General features: G+C 51.0%; 1 protein-coding gene across 1 annotated transcript in view; it reads right to left on the bottom strand.

Annotated features, from left to right (window-relative positions):
- LOC126645332 (S-adenosyl-L-methionine-dependent tRNA 4-demethylwyosine synthase TYW1-like) overlaps positions 1 to 19,140 on the bottom strand; it is an 83,928-nt gene that overhangs the window by 26,099 nt on the left and 38,689 nt on the right. The window contains 2 exon segments of the mRNA XM_050325661.1: positions 10,086 to 10,221; positions 14,163 to 14,340. Coding sequence (XP_050181618.1) covers positions 10,086 to 10,221; positions 14,163 to 14,340 — 314 coding nt within the window.

The raw sequence follows: 19,140 nt of genomic DNA, 5'->3' as shown, positions 1-19,140 counted from the left end.
ACAAGAAAGATGGAGAGAGGCTATTTACAAGGAGGAATGGCTTCAAACTGCCAGAGAGCAGGGTTAGATGGGATACTGGGAAGGAATCCTTCCCTGTGAGGGTGGCACAGGACAGGGGCCACAGCCTGGGAAGGGGGGATTGTAATGAAGAGAATAAACTGCCACTTGTTATCTCAGGAAATAGCAAACCAGCAAACCAACCTCAGATGATGAAAGCAGAGATTGAGCTGCCATAAAAACATAATTACCTCGTTAAAAAACACTCTTGCGTACTGCAAAGCAAAGGATTTATGATGTTTTTTCTGCTGGGTTTTGTCCAAATCATCTAAAAATAGATTTGAAAGCCCCACCACCACTTTGCTGGAAATCCTGCCCGTTTCACTCAACAAGCACCAACATAAACAGAGAGTCTGAAATAAATTTCTCTCATTGATTAAGCAATCCTTGCAAGGCCAGTGCTCTTGTAAAGCCCTAATTCAGGAGCTGGGCTCTAAAACAACAAATATTATGGGCAGATAAATAAGCTTTAAACATTTTAACTGCCCATTCCGTTAAGTAGTCGAGCTCCAGCTTGAGCTGGGGACGAAGAGAATTCCTGCACAGTGATGGGACAGAGCAGGGTGGGCCAGGAGTGTGGAGAGGGGACATTCCCATCCCAGCACACACTGGGATGATGCTTTAAAGCAGTCACTGAAGCACCTGGATAATGCTCTCTAAGACAATTGGGATGTGGACATCAATCCTGCTGCAAAAAACACTCCCCACCAGCACTGAGGGCTGGGAATCACCAACCACGAGAAGCTCAACAAGGGGAAGGGGCGGATTCTGCCCCTGGGATGGGGCAACCCCAGCTGGATGGACAGACTGGGAATGAGAGGCTGGAGAGCAGAGCAGGGAAAGGGCCCTGGGGGTCCTGGTGGGTGCCAGTTGTCCCTGAGCCAGCAGTGCCCTGGCAGCCAGGAGGGACATCCCTGTCCTGGGGGCAGCAGGGAGGGGATTGTCCCGCTCTGCTCTGCCCTGGGGCGGCCTCACCTCAATATTGGGGCAGTTTGGGGGGACACAATGGAAGGAGAGATTGAGCCATTGGAGAGTGTCCAAAGGAGGCCACGAGGGTGGGGAAGGGCCTGGCTTTGAAGCCGTGTGAGGACACTGAGGGCACTTGGTGTGTTCAGCTGGAGCAGAGGAGACTGAGGGGAGACCTCCCTGCAGTTCCAACTGCCTGGGCAGGGGCAGAGGAGGGGCAGGACTGAGCTCTGCTCTGGGGGGAGCAGGGACAGCCCCCAGGGAATGGCTGGAGCTGTGTCAGGGCAGGCTCAGGGTGGATCTCAGCAAAAGGTTCTTCCCCCAGAGGGTGGTTGGCACTGAACAGGCTCCCCAGGGCAGTGGGCACAGCCCCAAGGCTGCCAGAGCTGCAGGAGGGTTTGGATGATCCTCTGGGGCACAGGGGGGGACTCTTGGGGCTGGGCCTGTGCAGGGCTGAGGGTTGGACTCCAGGATCCTTGGGGTCCCTCCCAGCTCAGCACATTCTGGAATTCTGTGATCTTACCACAGTCTGAAGCAACTGGTGCACTCCTTTTGCATGGTGGTGTCCAGTGGCAGGGACAGTGGGCTGAGGGAGCATCCTGGAGCACCCTGGTATAGTGGGACAGGGATGCCCAGAGAAGCTGTGGCTACCCCTGGATCCCTGGAAGTGTCCAAGGCCAGGTTGGATGGGGCTTGGAGCAAGCTGGGCTGGTGGAAGGTGTCCCTGCCCGTGGAAAGGGTGGAACGGGATCATCTTTAAGTTCCCTTCCAACACAAACCACTCTGTGGTTCTATTCTATGATTGTGTTCAGAAATTATGTTGCTTCTTAATAAATCAAATCACAACAAAGAGTTAGTTTACTGAAGTCCTCAGTGTCTCTGGATGCACAGTGGGACTTGCTCTCCCCCTGAGGAGCCTGACTTGGGGGTACATGCTTGACAGTACCTGAAATTCCAACATCTCAGATTAAACCCAGTCCCCATGAAAAGCCTTCAGATCCTCCTGCTTCCACAGTAGGCTGGACTCTCCAGGAGAGCCCAGAGGGGAGAGGAGGCTCCTCAGGATTGTTAAGCAAATTTCAACACAGAGCCAGAATGACATAAAAGCAATGGAGCAGACAAGTGTTTTTACAGGTCTGTAAACAGTTGTTATTATCCCATGGATCATCAACTCTTCAGTTGCAGGGCTCACCAAACACTCCATCCCCTGCTGGTTGTAGCATTAAGCAGTCAGGGGAGATCATTCACAGTGCATCTGGTATCAGCTCCTTCACCAAACACAGTCAGGAGCAGCCAAGTGCTCTCCTGGGATAAGGAGAAAGGGAGATCCCCAAAATAGTCAGCACAGGAACTGCACCAGATTATTACATTTAGAGATGCCTGAACACAAGAGAATCCAAGCTCAGCCAACAAAGGCCTTAATTACGTAAAAAAATGGAAAATAAATAATTTCTGATACTGCCAGTTCGCTTTGACCTTTGTCACTGTCACTAATGGCCAGCTTTCTGTGTTCATGTGTGTACACAACAATAAACTCCAGAACAGAGCATCACAGAAAGGTTGGGGTTGGAAGGGCATTAAAGATCATCCAGTTCTACCCCCTGCCATGGGTAGGGAAATCTCCCACTAGCCCAGGTTGCTCCAAGCTGGTCTTGGACACTCCCAGGAATGGGGCAGCCACAGCTTCTCTGGGTAACCTGTGACAGGGCCTGCCCACCCTGAACAGCCAGGAATTCCTTCCCAATATCCCATCTAACCCTGCCCTCTGGCAGTTTAAAACCATTCCCCTTGTCCTGTCACTATTTGTCCATGGAAAAAGTCCCTTTCCCTCCTTTTATAACCCCCTTCAGGCTCTGGAAGGGGCTCCAAGGCCTTCCTGGAGCCATCCCTTCTCCAGCCACTGCCAGTCTGGAGCCAGCACTGCATCCTCTGCCACCCAAACAGCTCCTGCACACATCCCACAGTAACCAGCCCCTGAGGAGAGGATTTCTCCACCCCTCCACGGCCGTAAGTCTTCCTAATTTTATTCCCCTTGCAGTAATCCATGAGCACATTCCCCCATTCCCATAAAATCCCCATCCCTGCCTGCAGTGTTTCCCCCTCAGTTACACTCTCTGTGTCCGAGAGGAGAAAACCCAGCCCTCATGCAGGTGCTTTGTCAGCTCATCCTTCCTGAAACACCAAATGGATTCCAGTGAATGGATTCAATGAATCCAGTAGATGCTCCTCACTGGAATCATCCTGCCATCGACAATCAGTGAGTGAGGAGAGAAATCCAAGAGCTGTTCCATCCCAACTGGAATATCCTGCAGTGCTCTGCACAATCCCAATCCGTGGCATTGGCCCCGTCAATTCAGCTCTACAGGCTGAAATAAAAACCTGTTTGAAAGCAAAGTGCAGGCAAAAGTTTCCTCTGCTGCCACAAGCACATTTTTAGGCTCCTTTTGAAAAGTTCCCATAAAGCCACACGCGTGCTCTGCCTTCTCAGGGTGATTTTTACAGGGAGATTATTCCAGTTCCCAACCGGAGAAAATGTCACAAGGTGTCCCCAGGACCATGGAATTCTGGCTCCCAGGGAACAGTGATTGGGTTAATGCACAACAGAAGGGCTGGGAGGGGGGATAGAGACTGGTGGGAACCAAGTTCCCCAAAAGCCACGTCTGGCACCTCTCCTGGAGCTTTGGGAAGAGCTCAAGGCTCAGGAAAGGTGGTGTTTCATAAAGGGAAAGAACAGCAAATGCTCCTGAAATGTTCAGTGGCAGGAAAGCTGGGCAAGCTGGGTAATGTCTGGGAGCTGAGGAGGGGGAGAGAGATGAGAGGACTTGGAAAACCCTGTTCCTCCCATTCCAGCTGGCAGGGAAGAGCCCCTTGCCAAGGGCCCGGAGAAGGGGCAGCAGTGCCTTGTGCCACCACGACGGTGGCAGCTGGGCAGCATCTGCAGCTGGAACAGCCCCCCAGGAGCCAACAAACAGCCCCAAAGGCCCAGGCAGGAGTGAGGAGCAGGGGATTGATGTGGGATAATGGACAAAGCATTGGACAAGGAGTAAGAACACGGATTTCACCCCTGGCTCAGCCTCCAGCTCACTGAGGGGGTCACAGACACCTTGCCTTCCTCCAGCCTCACTATCCTGCCTTCCCAAGACAACCAGGAGCTTGGAATAACACATCCCTCTGGTTGGGAGCTGTGTTCATGAACATTTTCCCCCTTTTCGTGCCTGCAAGCAAAGCCAGAGGCACTGGAACAGCAGGAGAAATCAGATTTTGCTCCCTCTGCAGCCAAACATCTTGCTGCAGCCTCCCTTGCACTGCTGCTCCCTGGAAGCTCCACTGAAAGGAGATGATGTATTCCAAAGGCAATAACTTCACATTAAACATCATACCTGTGTCACACTCCTCACCTTGCATTTCCAAGGGGTTACACCAGGAGTCTCATTAGCAAACCCATTAAAACAAGCACACAGCTGGTGCACAGTATTTACTGTGCAGGAGAGTCAAATTCTCCCAAATTTATAGTGGCAAAATTGATTACTGATTCTAACATCTGTTGCAGATTTTCCACTTAAATTCTCCTTAAAAAGTCACTCAGCTCAGAAACATCACACGTGGCCCCCCTCCCAGGAAGCACAGAAATCATCTCCCTGCAGATCAAATGTGTCCTTTCGTAACAGAAATTGTTCCTGTCATATATTACATAATAATAAGCCCTGAAATGTGCTGGAGATGTGACTCCATGTATTTATGCTGTTTGCAATCACACAAAGCCAAGGGGATCACATTTTTGGGTGTGGGGGGAAGACTAAAGTAAACAGCAGCAGATGTAAGGCTGGGAGTGTTTAAATATGCAAACTTCATCATCCAGAAAGGTAAAAGGAAATACCTGTAAGCAGCATTCCAGTGCTGCCCTGGAAGGTGGGAATGGGAGATGGTTTTATATCAAACCACCTTCCAGCAAGGAGTATCCAGCCACAGGCACCAAACTCAGGCCCTGCCAGTGTGTGACACCCCAGGGCAGGAAGAGGGAACTATTCCCCTTCTTGATCTTGTTTTTAATAAAGGAAAACACACAAGGCATTGGTTACACCCCTCCCCAGAGAGCCATGACCCTGGTTCTCCATGAAATCTTAATTCCCTTGAAGTAGAAAAGCACTGAGGGCAAGGTTAGACCCCGGATCTGAAGCACATGTTGTGTGTGATGTTTAAAGGCACAACTCTGAGCTCCTGCCAGTGCCAATGAGCTGATTCCTTTGCTTTTTGTGACCCTCCTGGAAGGACAGGAAAGACAAGGTTCTGCTTCATCATCAGTTCCTGCAGTGCCACAACATCTATTAACCTCAAGGGCTCATTCCCTGCTTGCTCCGTGTGTGGCTCCAATCTGTTTAAGGAACATTGGCACCTGTCCCCTGAAAGTTAGAGCAGCTCAGCAATGCCCACTTGGTGTCTGGCAGCACAGCAAGTACTGCAGGGCACAGGCTATGGAGTGGATTGGACAGGATTTATCATGGTTATGTCAAGAAAACACAGACAGAAGAGGTGACACCACGGCAAGGTTGGGAGAATGTTCCTCAGAGCACGAGTGACACCAGGGACCTTCTTCCCAGAGATCATCGAGCCCATGGACCGGCAGCCACTTGCTTCAGGAGCTGCTTTAGTCTCTCAACAGCTTAGGAAGAGCATTTCCAGCAGGGCAGGGAGGGATCCTGCCCCTCTGCCCAGCCCTGGGCAGGCACATCTGCAGGGCTGGGCCCAGCTCTGGCTCCTCAGCACAGCAGGCACAGGGAGCTCCTGCAGCGGCTCCAGCGCAGGCTGGGAGGATGAGGAGGGCACTGGAGCATCTCCCTGCCCAGCAAAGGCTGAGGGAGCTGGGGCTGTTCAGCCTCCAGAGCACACACTGAGAGGGGCCCTCCCCAGGGTGTGTCAGGGGCTGCAGGGAGGGGGCAGAGGATGGCCCAGGCTCTGCTGGGGGGGCCCAGCAATGGCACAAGAGGAACGGGCAGGAACCGATGCCCAGGAAGCTCCAGCTGGACAGGAGGAAGAACTTCTTCCGTGGGCAGTGACCCAGCTCTGAACAGGCTGCCCAGGGAGGGGCTGGAGTCTCCTCCCTGGGGATATTCCAGAGCCCTCTGGACACAGTCCTGGGCCATGTGCTCTGGGCTGGCCCTGCTGGACCAGTGACCCACTGGGGTGCCTTCCAGCCTGACCCATCCTGGGATTCTGTGGAAAAAACCATATCCAGAATGGGACATGTGCTGGTCCATCTCCACCTTCTCTCCAGCTGTTCCCCAGTGCCTGGGTAGAAATCCATACACACTTTGCCACCCTGGGTCTCTGCATCCCCACTTCACTGATCAGCAACTCAGAGGGGTATTCCCAGTTGTCTCAGTCACATCCCTATCCTTGGGAAAACACTCAGGGATTTTTGGACAACAACAAGCACAACAACAGTGTCCAAAGCTTCTCAACCTGCAGAACGTGGTCCAGTAACAGTGAGGGAAACAGATCCCAAATCCAACACCAAAGGATCCCAAATTTGACTGTAGGGGTGAGAGTTCACAGATCATTGGTTGTTTTCTTGCTCAGTACATGCCTGGTTAATGCTATTTTGGGGGGAAAAAAGCATCAACTTGATCATAAAATCCTAAGGGATGGAAAATCCATCCCTTCCCTCCTGAGCCACCAGACCCTCATTAATTAATTTGCACCTCATTCCTCATCTGGATTTTAGCATTAGGAAGCAGCAATGGCTGGAAGAAACATCTTTCAGCAGAGATTTCTCACCCTGGCACAGAGATAAGGAGTCACATCCTTAGTGCTTCCTCCAAGCACTTGTACCTCAAGTCAAGTCACCTCTCAATCATCTTCACAAACTCAAGGCTGTCAGAGGACCAGGCTACAGAACTTCAGCTGTGATGTCTGGCAAGGGCACAGTCCCAACTGCACATGTTGATGTCTTTCCTTTTCCTCTCAGTTTAATTTGTGGGGGGAGAGGACACAGGACAAGAAACAAATGGAGCCTTCTGGGAGTGCACCTGCTGTTTAACACAAATTCCTCTCAGAAAATGGTTCTCAGCGTAGGAAGTTTAACACAAAGATCAGCTCAGTGAGAACAGCTCTAGAAAGGATAAAACTGGCTCCAAGCAGCGGTGGACAAAGTGTGTGTGGGGTTCACCTTGTTTGCTGCAGTGAGAAATGGCACAGATTATTATCTTTTATTCCCAAGCTTCCTTTGAAAATGGATGTAGTAGCTAATCCCCAACACGCTGGATGAGGCAGGCAAATCCTCCTGGGAATGATCCCTTATCAAACTCACTCCTTTCCTGAGGCTCAAGAAATTTTGTGCAGAACTTCAGTTCAAAGGATGAAATCCATTCTCAGGGTGACTGGGCCAAGGTTGGACAGGGTTTGGAGCAACCTGTGCTAGTGGAAGGTGTCCCTGTCCGTGGCAGGGGGTGGGAAGAGCTTCAAGGTCCCTTCCAACCCAAACCATTCTGTGGTTCTTTAACCACCTCACTGAAGGGACAGGTTCAAAACCCACCTCTTTGCCCTTCCATCCCTGTGTTTCAGAAGAATCAGCCTGGTTTTGGTTACAGGAAACAAAACAGCCAAGAACAGCCTTTCTCAGCCAGGATTGTGTCCCTTCCTCTTCCCTTCTCCCACTCCTCTGTCTGGATTATCCAAGCAGAGGATTATTTTGCAGGGAACTGCAGGATCAGCACTGGCCAAACCCCACAGGGCGAGCCCAGCACGGTACAACTTGTGTTTCCAGCAACTCCCTTTGCCCACTTTGATTTTTGAAATGTGCACAGACCAATCCTCCCCACAATTCCCACTAGCAGTGACTCACAGGAGCTGCAGTGCCAGCTCGTCTCGGGCTCAGGAGGATTGACTCAGTCGGGATGGGCTGATTCACTGGGAAAACATGGGCCTTGGATTGTGGTTCCAGAGAAATCAGCAGCACCTTCCCAACACAATGCATCAGCACTTCCACACCCCAGGAGCACTTTAAGGCAGTTTTTTGGGTGCCAGAATCATATATAACGTGGTTTGAGTAGGGCAAGGATTGTCCCCTGTGCTGGCACTGCTGGGACACCTCCAGCCCTGGGGGCAGATTTGGGCTCCTCAGGACGAGAGAAACACTGAGGGGCTGGAGCGTATGCAGGGAAGGGAATGGAGCTGGGAAGGGGCTGGAGCAGCAGGAGCAGCTGAGGGAGCTGGGGGGGCTCAGCCTGGAGAAAAGGAGGCTCAGGGGGACCTTCTGGCTCTGCAATCCCTGACAGGAGGGGGGAGCCAGGGGGGGTCAGGCTCTGCTCCCAGGGAACAGGGACAGGAGGAGAGGGAACGGCCTCAGCTGTGCCAGGGGAGGGGCAGGTTGGACATCAGGAGGAATTTCTCCACTGAAAGGGTGGTCAGGCACTGGCAGGGGCTGCCCAGGGAGGTTTGGAGTCCCCACCCCTGGAGGTGTCCAAGGAAGGACTGGAGGTGGCTCTCAGTGCTCTGGGCTGGGGGACAGGGTGGGGATGGGGCACAGGGTGGACTCCATGGGCTTGGGGGCCTTTTCCAGCCAAAAGGATTCTGTGATTAAGAGGAAAAACCCAACAAACAGCAGCTTCCCCAGGAGCTCTTGCTGTCCCCACGTGCAGCTGAGCAGGGCTGGCAGAGCAGTTTCACCAACTGGAGCAAATATTAATTGGCTCTTGTTTCCTCAGTGTTTCAAGGACCCTTCAAAGTGCAGTTGCTGTGAGGAGAAAATGCACCTGCTAGTTGAGCTCCTTTTTCCTCTCCTCTTCACCTTGGCCAGAGTATTTTTAGCTGTATGGACAGACTTGCCAATATTTTCACCTTCAATCCTTTGCAAGGAACTTTCTGACAACGCCCAGTAAGGAATGAACCAAATCTATCCAGGGTCAAGAGAGGCAGCAGGAAAGAAATGATGAGCAAAAGCAAGTTCCCAAAGGGCTTCTTCTTCAATATTTTTTTTGGCCTTCAATATTTTAGCTCCTGTTGTTCCCAGAGAACTCTGTACCTCATTTCAGCACACTCAAGAGCTTGGTCAGACATTCACACACAATCCACCTGATCACACTCTGCAGAACAAATTGCCTCCCAACCCCACTGAGTCCCCCCAGATCTACTAATCTAAGTAGATCTGGCAGAAAATAACCCAACATTGTCATCTCAGAAGGCAGAAAAACTCACTGTTTAAAGCAAAGCCTCTCTCCTGGCTGTTCATCTCAGCAGGGAACGTGTCAACAGCTGCCAAATTGGTAAATACAAGGATTTGCTTCCATCAGAGCACAGGATCAGGAACAAGAGGAGGAGGTTTGCTCCTGAAGCACTGTTGTTATTAATTCATGTGATGCTGGGCCCAGGATGGGTCATTAATTGCTACAAAACATGTCACACTAAGCTCTGAGCTGACACAGTCCCATGGGCTTTCAGGTCACTGCTCAGCTGCCTCAGGTGGACACAAATCACCACTGCTTTGGGTCAATCTTCCAGAAATAGGCAGATTTCCATGGAGGAAGAGGGTGGGCAGAGCTGGCAAACCCCAGCACACACAATTTAATGTCCCTCCTGTGCTGCAGGGGCAAGGGAACCTCTGAGAACCAGAGCAAGGTGACCCACGGGGGTTTGTGACTCTTCCCAGGCTCCCCTGAATTTCCAGCTTTCCAGCTTTCCTTCAGCAGCCTGTTTTCAGTGAAACCCCTTCATTAGGAAATCTGTTATTTGACAATCTCTCCACCTCTCACAGCAGTTTACTGTCCCACCTGAGGCACGTTCTTTTGTCAATGAGTTTTCTCCCCATGACAAAAACTGATCAACCCTGCTGAAATTTAAACACCTGAATGTACAAACCACACAAATATGCTCCCAACACACCCAGAACCCACTCCATGGCCCATCTTGAGAGCCTCTGAAGCCTCTCAAGTCGTTTGTAGAGAACCTCTACTTTTGTAGAAAGTAGAAAAAGTAAGGTGAGAAGGAATTAAAAAAGGTGTCCTGAGCAGGCAAAGTACAGGAGGAATTAAAAAAACCTATTTAAAAGCACATTCTTAACTGGGTACCTTTTCAGCCAAGGCCTTTAAACTGTCCAGAAACCTCTGCCAGAAGTCCTTGAAGAGGGGTCTGTCGATTCTCCTCAGGCTCTCCCTGGTGCTGGCATCCACGCTGACATACAGCTGGGTCACTGGCTCCAGGCTCCTGTGGAAAGAAAAAGCAGGGAATTGCTGTTTTCAGACATTGCTGCTGCTCCAGTTTGTGTTTTTGTGCTGCAGGAGCTCCCACCAAGCTGCTCTGCAGGTCCAGCAGCAACAGGAACTTGGCCAACCATCCAAGTCCTGGGGTTCATCTCTGCCAAGTGACCATGGTCCATGGCAAGATGCTCGAACCTTTCAACAAACAACACCCCCCAAAGCTGGGAACTCACAAACAGGCCTTGGCTGACAATTTAATTATCTTTTCCTCACTCAACTGGAACATATTCCACTCCAGAGTAGCTGTAACACACTGGGAAAGGCTTCCCAAAGGAGGCTGCCAGGGAAGCATGGAGAAGCTCTGCTGCTCCCCACAGCCCCCATGGATAAAAATCCACCCAGCTCAGCCCCTTCCCCAAGTTCTCTTTGCTCTGGCCTATGGAAAACCAATCCCATTCAATAGGAATGGACCTCAGGAGGAATTTCTGCCTGGAAAGGCTGGTCAGGCATTGGAAGGGGCTGCCAAGGGAGGAGCTGGAGTCCCCACCCCTGGAGGTGTCCAAGGATGTGGCACTCAGTGCTCTGGGCTGGGGGACAAGGTGGGGATGGAGCACAGGGTGGACTTGATGGTCCTGGAAGGCTTTTCCAGCCTCAGGGATTCTGGGATTCTAAACAGAGCCATAACTCAGCCACTTCCTACTGCTGGATTCACTGAACTTACCTCACCTGCAGGTGGATCCTCAGGCAGTTTTCTGAAGGGATATCAAAACTGTTTGGAAAATAAACCCCCACACAAACCACCACTGTGTTCTCCTTCCACTAACAAGGCCTTACTCCATAAATAATATTCCTTTCTGGTCACACAATGCCAGTGAGCCCAACACTGGTAATTCCTAAAGAGTTTAAACCTCCTGTGCTGGGTGGAGAGCCTGGGTTGAGTCTCAACCCTTCCAGAAATCAAGGGAATAAAGGAGAAGCAGCAACGGGTCCATCAGCAAAGGGATCATTGAGGGCACTAAGAACAACCTGGGAGGAGCTCCCTCAGAATTCCAGGTTGGAAACTTCCCCAGGGCTCGGGTGGGGACAGTGCAGTGAGCAGGGAGCAGTCCCAGCTTCCTGGGGTTCTTTATAGAGGAGGAGCAGCCATCAGAAACCACTGATCAGCTGCCAAACAGGGCCACCTAAAAACACACCCACCCCCTGCCCACCCTGAGGGTGACAAAGGGACAAGGAGTGGCCAGAATGAGACTGGGCAGAGCTCTCTGTGCCCAGAAAAATCCACTTAATATATGGACACTCAACCAGCCATCTGAACACATCCCCTCTGCATGAAAAACCCAGAACAAACTGAACATTTCAGGTTAAAATATCAGTTTGGTAAACAAGCCTGTGTGGACTGGCAGCCCAAAGCCACAGACTCCAAAATGACCAAATGTTCTAGGCCTAAGTGGATTGGAGTGTTCAGTTTCAGAGAATACTGAGCCAAAATACTCTTTTTTTTTTCACTCAGTGCTGTGTTTGCTTAATTAAAAGGGGCCCCAGTGAAGATGGAGGGGGTGTTTTTCAAACTGCAGGCTGAGAAAATTCATCTCTTCTCTGAGGAACTCAAAGCTAAGGACAGGCAAGAGCCAGACTCACAGTTAGATGGAGAAAATTAGGGAATTAGGAGAGATCCCAAGGAGGGATTTCTGCACCACATTGCTCCAAGCAGGAGCAGTCCACAGGGCCCTGCAATGGCTGGGAATTGAGCCAGGATGAGCTTGGACATGCTCAGGGAACAAGGAGGAAGGGTAACCACGGGTGCCATGAGAACTAGAACCCACCTGATGTTCCTGGAACTCAGCTACACTTGGTAATTAACAGGAGATTTAGTTGGATGGTACCAGGATGGAGTTTTGGTTGTCTGAGGTGACACCCAGGACACCAAATCCATGGCATTTACACAGGAACTTGGGGCAGAAATCATCAACCAAAGGACATCAGGCCACCAGCCATGAGGTGGCTCCAGCAGCCCACAAGGACCAGGCACAGCAATAGTGAGAATCTGCTCATTATTATTCCTGAGGATCAAACATTCAAACACAAACAGGAGGGTCCCTGTTCAGAGCCAGGAAAGCTCCCTCACTTTGTGGATGTGTGTGGGGGGCAGGTGGAGCTGCAGTCCAGAGAGAAGAGGAGGAGGAGGAGAAGGAGAGGAAGGCCCAGGAGGCACCACCCTGGAGCCCCAGTGGGCTCCTGTCCCAAACCCAGCAACAGCCCAGCCCACACTCCCCTCCCATGGAATGGTTTGGGTGGGAAGGGACATTCCAGTTCATCCAGTTCCACCTCCTGCCACGGGCAAGGACACCTTCCACCAGCCCAGGCTGCTCCACCCTGGCCTTGGACACTCCCAGGGCTGGGGCAGCCACAGCTTCTCTGGGCAACCTGTGCCAGGGCCTGCCCACCCTCATAGGGAGGAATTTATTCCTAATATCCCATCTATCCCTGCCCTCTGGCACTTTGAAGCCATTCTCTGTGTCCTGTCCCTCCATCCCTTGTCTCCAGTCCCTCTCCAGCTCTCCTGGAGCCCCTTTAGGCCCTGCAAGGGGCTCTCAGGTCTCCCTGGAGCCTTCTCTTCTCCAGGAGAACCCTCCCAGCTCTCCCAGCCTGGCTCCAGAGCAGGGGAGCTCCAGCCCTGGGAGGCCTTTGCAGGCCCTTGTCCAAAGTCCCTTCCTGCACCAGAGGTCACTCTGCCTATTTAAGAGTAACTTTTCCACCCCAGCCCCCTCTGCTGACAGCTCAGAACTGAGCCTGGTGCCTACTTCAGTTCCCATATTAAGCAAATCATTTGCTTTGATGAGCCAAAGATCAGTTGCAATTTTTAAGACAGCAAGACCAGCATTTTATCACTTTCTTTTTTGTTTCTTTTCAAACAGATTCAGCAGATCCGAAGAAGTGCAGCTTCAAAATAGAGTGTGTGCTCTCTTTTTAAACTGCTATATTTAGGAAAGAGCAATTTCTATCTATCAGGCACATAATACATGACTTAAAGTAACTTGATTACACAATTATTCAATCATTTGGAATGCCTTTGTGGTGTATAATTACTCCCTCCAAAATTGCCTGCCCTGCCCCCCCCTCACTGCCATGTTGAGACCACGAGGAGTGGAAAGGAAGCTCTACCAGAGGTACTGACCCAGAGGGGACTGAGCTGAAATGAGGGGCTGAGTGACACCCCAAAGCACTCAGCTCACCCAGCTCCAGGCTTGGACTTTGCCACAGGGATCAGCTGATGGAATTCTGAGCTCCCACCAGGTGCTGTGTTTCCTTGCTGCTCTGTTCAAAGCAGCCTGGATGCTCCAAAGCAGCAGAAACAGGGAATCTTTGCATTTGTAGAGACTCTTGGAGTGTCCATTAAAATGTTTGTCCCATTTACAGAATCACAGCTCAGGTGCCTCTGAGAGGGAGGTTAAAAACCTCTGACCCCACTTTGCCAATGAGTGTGCTTGTCATCTTTCCTTATCCTGCTGGAGATGCTGGGCTGGACAGAGCTTTGCTTTGAGCTAAAAGCTGCTCTTATGGAGTTAGAACAAAGATCAGACCCAAAATTTATGAGCTTGGTCTCCTGCTGTGGCTGACAGGAAACACTCACAGCAGGTATCCACATCCCTGAGCTCAAAGCACAGCTCCCTCCCTGTTCTCCCCCTTCAGCAGGTACAGCATTCCATTCTCTTCACTTTCAGAAGCAATCCCAGTTTGTTTAAGAGGTACAGAAAGGAAAATCAAACTGGGGGAGAGAAAGAGATGGCAAAGAGCACGGGGAGATTGAGGTTCCAATCAAACAGATGCCGAGGGGGGTTTTCCATTGCCATCATGCAGAGCTCACTCCAGCGGGTGACAAAGTGGAATTAAGACACACAGGTCAGCATTCCAATGTTTCAGCAGGAAGGTATTTCATCCAGCTCCTACCTGATCTCCTCTGGGAACTGTGCATTGGTCACCAGGAAGCTGGAGATGCTGTGCTGGTGCAGGAGCCTCACGAAGCGGTTGATCTGGGGGTACATGATGGGCTCCCCCACCAGGGACAGGGCACAGTGTTTCACTGTCAGGGCCTCCTCAAAGCGATCAGCCTTCACTCCTGACACACCTGGAGAAGGGGGAAACAGCCTTAAATCAACAATGGTTGGGGCCCTGAGTGACCTGGTAAGGTGGAAGGTGTCCCTGCCCACGGCAGGGGTTGGAACGAGATGATTTTTAAGGTCCCTTCCAACGCAAACCGTTCTGGGATCCCATAACAAACCCCCCCTCCCAAACCTTGCATCTGTATCCAAAATACGCCCTGGCACAAGGAGGACTGAGAAAAGCAGCTGCAGCCCTCTGGAACCAGAGGGGACTCCAGGCCACAGGCAGTGCCCAGGAGCAGCTCTGCAGGAACCCACAGACAGTGCCCAGCCAGGGCCTGGGGCTGTGTGTGCCCTGATCACTGCTGGAGTAATTAGTGACACTTGAGCCCAGCTTTGACACTTGAGCCCAGCTTTAACATTTGAGCCCAGCTTTAACATTTGAGCCCAGCTTTCCATTGCTGAGCCCTCGGTGGTGCTGCCTGAGTGCTGAGACAGAAACACAAGAGGCACTTTGATGCAACTTCAGGCAGGTGTCATAAAAAAGAACCCCAGGTTATGTGTGTGTGTGTCTGCTGCTGGTCCCTGTGGGCCCCCAGCCCCAGGAAAAGCAGCTCCTGAGGGAGCTGAGCACATTGTCAACAGCTGGGGCTGAATCCACACTGGCAAACACACAAGGATGAGTTCAAAACCCCACCACAACACGGTCCTGAACAGCCAAAGAGACTGCAGAAGGAAGAGGAAAACAAGGAGCTCAACTGTAGCATCCATGTGAAAACACCACCTGCAGGTCTGACCCACCTGAGGTCACGATTCCCAGGGGAGCACAGCAGGGAGAGGGGGAGGAAAACACCCCTCCAGCCCACCCTCACCTGCCTGAGCGCTCAGGACCCCGTGTGGAATCACCTGAGCACAAACAAAGCCTCTGCTCCAAATATGTCACTTCACATTTCCTTGACGTGCCTTGATGCCCTCCAATAATATCTGAGGGTTTACATTGGGAGTTGCTCTGTTTTAAAGATAAAAAACCCAAAGCCCTGCGTGTGGATCCAGGTCCTCAGCTCACCCCTCGCTGCCTTGACGCTGCAGCACAGAAAATTCCACCCTGTGCTGCACAGCCCAGATAAAAAGGGGTGTTTGTGGATATTGCTGCAGCCTCACGCAGAAAAAAAGGCTGATTTGGAATCAGAGCAGAGCTTAGTGAATTTTAAACCAGCCAGGCTCAGTCCTGAGCAAGTGACAGGACTAATGGTTATTCCATAGAAATTTGACAGTACTAAATGAGAGCTTTATTTGAAAAGAAAGAAGCATCTGAACCACACACTGAGATTAAAGGACTAACTTTGGTATTCCTAAAGCTACTGTAAGTCACTTTTGGAATTAATGAATTCCCCTCTCTCAGCATCTCTCATCTGGACTCCCATAATTACCGTGGCAGCTTTGTAAGCAGAGCGAAGAAAACTCCAACATCACCTAAAGTTGGAGTGGAGCTTTCTTAAAACAGTTTACACCAAATCTGCTGAACAGTAAACACAGCCCAGAGGAGGGAGAGGGTTTGTGTGCCAACATTTGGCCAGATAAATCACCAGCCAGGCAGGGATAAACTGCACAGCATTAGTGGTGTTCCAGGAGGGCAGGAACTCTCCTGCACTTGGGGGCTGTTGTACCCCAACAGCACCAGGGAATCTCAGGATTTCCCAGTACAGGTCGTGCATTTTTGTTTGTTAGTTTGTTTGTTTGTTTTTTTCTTTTTCCCAAGGCTGTGTTATCAGAGACTCCCACTCTCCTATTTCTGAGTTATGTTTCCATTCTGTGAGTGCCCTTTGCAAGGGCAGAGAGATTTACCAGTCACTCCCTGGAAAAATGTATCCATCAACGGAACTGCTTCCCACCGTCCCTCCACAGCAGGAACATTTCTCTCCATCACTTACTCTAAGAGAGAATTATGTGACTTTAATGTCTGTGGTCTCCAAAACCAGCACAAACTATGGCATCAATAAAGGAGAACATGATACATTAGAGGGAGCATTGAGGGCTGTTCCTCCAGGATATCCTAAAGGATAAAGGGACACAAGAATTCTTCTCTTCCTTCAAAGAAAATCTCATTTCTGCTTCAGTGCATGGAATTAATAAAGCACCATAGAATCACAGAATGCTTTGGGGTGGACAGGGACCTTAAAGATCACTCAGTCTCACCCCCTGCCATGGGCAGGGACACCTTCCACCAGCCCAGGTTGCCCCAAGCCCTGCCCAACCTGGACAACCTTGGACACTTCCAGAGCAGGGGCAGCCACAGCTTCTCTGGGCAACCTGTGCCAGGGCCTGCCCACCCTCCCAGGGAACAATTCCTTCCCAATATCCAACCCAAATTTCCCCTTGGCAGTCTGAAGCCATTCTCCCTCGTCCAGGCCCTTGTAAACAATCCCTCTCCATCATTCCTGTTGGCTCCTTCAGGCACTGAAAGGCCACAATCAGATCTCCCTGAAGCTTCTCTTCTCCAGCTGAACAATCCCAGCTCTCTCAGCCCTCTCTCCCATCAGAGCTGCTCCATCCCTCTGATCCTCCTGGTGCTCCTCAGTTGAGCTCATCAGTTCCTTTGGCACTGGAGATGGCACTGGGACTACAAAGGGCAGTACCAAATGGCTTTGGGCATCACCTGAGCAGCATCACTGGGTGCTCAAGCCCTAAGGGATCTCTAGATAAGACATTTCCCCATGGTTTTATTCTCCAGGAGCCTAAATGTCTATTCTGCTCTGGGAGTCAAACACTTCAGCCCTGCTGGAAGTTCCTCTGAAGTCCCAGTCAGTGCTGCAGAATCAGAACCACTGAGGTTGGAAAAGACCCTCAAGATCGAGTCCAACTGTTCCCTCAGCACTGCCAAGGCCACCCCTAACCCATGTCCCCAAGGGCCACATCTACAGAGTTTTCAACTCCCCCCAGGGATGGGGACTCCTCCACTGCCCTGGGCAGCTGTGCCAGGGCTGGACCACCCTTTCCAGGAAGGAATTTTCCCAGTATCCAACCTGCCCCTCCCCTGGCACAGCTGAGGCCGTTCCCTCTCCTCCTGTCCCTGTTCCCTGGGAGCAGAGCCCGACCCCCCCCAGCTCCCCCCTCCTGTCAGGGATTGCAGAGCCAGAAGGTCCCCCCTGAGCCTCCTTTTCTCCAGGCTGAGCTCCCCCAGCTCCCTCAGCTGCTCCTGCTGCTCCAGCCCCTTCCCAGCTCCGTTCCCTTCCCTGCCCACGCTCCAGCCCCTCAGTGTCTCTCTTGTCACAAGGGGCCCAAAACTGTCCCCAGCCCCCGAGGTCCCTCAGCAGTGGCAGCACAGAGGGACAGAGCCCAACCTGCCCTCCTTCCCCACAACAACCTGGTCCATCTCACTGCTCAAGCCCTGGGGTGGTTTGTGGGGTTTTGACGGTTTCTTTTTGATTCAAAAATCAATCCCCATAAGATCCACCTGCTGTTTGTGGAGCTGCTAAGTTGGCTGGAAAGACACAGCCATGTTTTGTGCCTGAGGCAGCTCCAGCCTGGCCAGGGCACAGCCCACTGGGGACTTCCATCCTTTCCCTGTCCCTGCTCCAGCTCCATTTTGCTTCCACTGCTTCTACCCCAACAATATTTCCACGGGCACCCCAGGGAAGTGACAATGTACCAGCTCCAACCTGCAACAGCAGCTCCTGGGCTTTTCCTACCGATTTTTCTTCTCCTTAATAAACCTTTGCCTCGTGGGCTCCCAAGACAGGAAGCATGTTGCCATCTATCACTCTGAAAAAGTAACACAGCTTTTCTTTTCCCACTTTGCAGCTCATTTCTAGTCCAGAACCATTTTTTTTTCCTCCCCTGCTCTTTCTCCTTTCGCAGTTCCAGATCAAGGGGAACTGTGCTGAGGATGCACAGGCACATTTCAGGGAATATTTCTGGATTTGTTTAATGGAGAAGAAGCCCCAAAAGGAGAGAACTGGGATGTCCTCACAGGCCTCTTGACACTTCAGCTGTATTTTCAGATGCTGACAAGTCTGTCCATAATGATTCCCTGTCCCCAGCCCTTTTTGGGAAGAGAGTAGGGAGCAGTAAAGGAAGGAAAAGGCTATTCCTTACTCCAGGGTGATAATGGCTTTACTTAAAGCTCCTGCTGGAAACCTTTGATGATCCAAACCAGACATGAAGCCCATGAGGCCCCTCCTTGAGCTGGTTTCCCCATCATCCAACTCCAGTGAATGAGGCAGAGCAACTCTGCTCTGCTCACAGAAGGGTTTGGGGCCTGTCATGTTTTGAATCCAGCACAGAAAAAAAGGTTCCCAAAATGACAGCCAAGACCGAGGCTCGTCCTGCACATTTTAGGGATGTTTATCCCACTCCTGCTGCTCACACTCAGCAGTGGAAAGAGCAGAACCCCAGACCTGTCCTGCCCAAGCTGGCACATGAAGGTGACCTTGGCAGAGGAGCCAAGTTTATCACATTTGGGAAATGAAATAAACTAACTAAAATGAAATAAAAATAAAATAAAATAAAATAAAATAAAATAAAATAAAATAAAATAAAATAATACCCACCCAAACCCAGCCATCTCCATACAGATACAGAATGAATAAACACCCAACTCACACCAGGCTCCTATCTGAAGGAAAAGCAGTGCTTCTGAGAGGGGATAACTGCAGCTTCAGTCAGAAAGAGGTGTTTGAATAATTCCTGAAAATAGGAATACCCTGAATGCTGCTGCTTAATTATTAATGGGAAAAAACACAGCCTGGAAGTTTCAGAATGAACACAAAAGCAGGGGCTTAAGGCTGGGTATTTCCTCATCACTCTTACAGAGCAGCCAAGATTCC

The sequence above is a fragment of the Myiozetetes cayanensis genome, unplaced genomic scaffold (assembly GCF_022539395.1).
Source record: "Myiozetetes cayanensis isolate MyiCay16 unplaced genomic scaffold, myiCay2020 scf30, whole genome shotgun sequence".
Taxonomy (NCBI): Eukaryota; Metazoa; Chordata; class Aves; order Passeriformes; family Tyrannidae; genus Myiozetetes; species Myiozetetes cayanensis.
The sequence above is the reverse complement of the archived record's forward strand: the minus strand, read 5'-3'. Positions and strand labels throughout refer to the sequence as shown.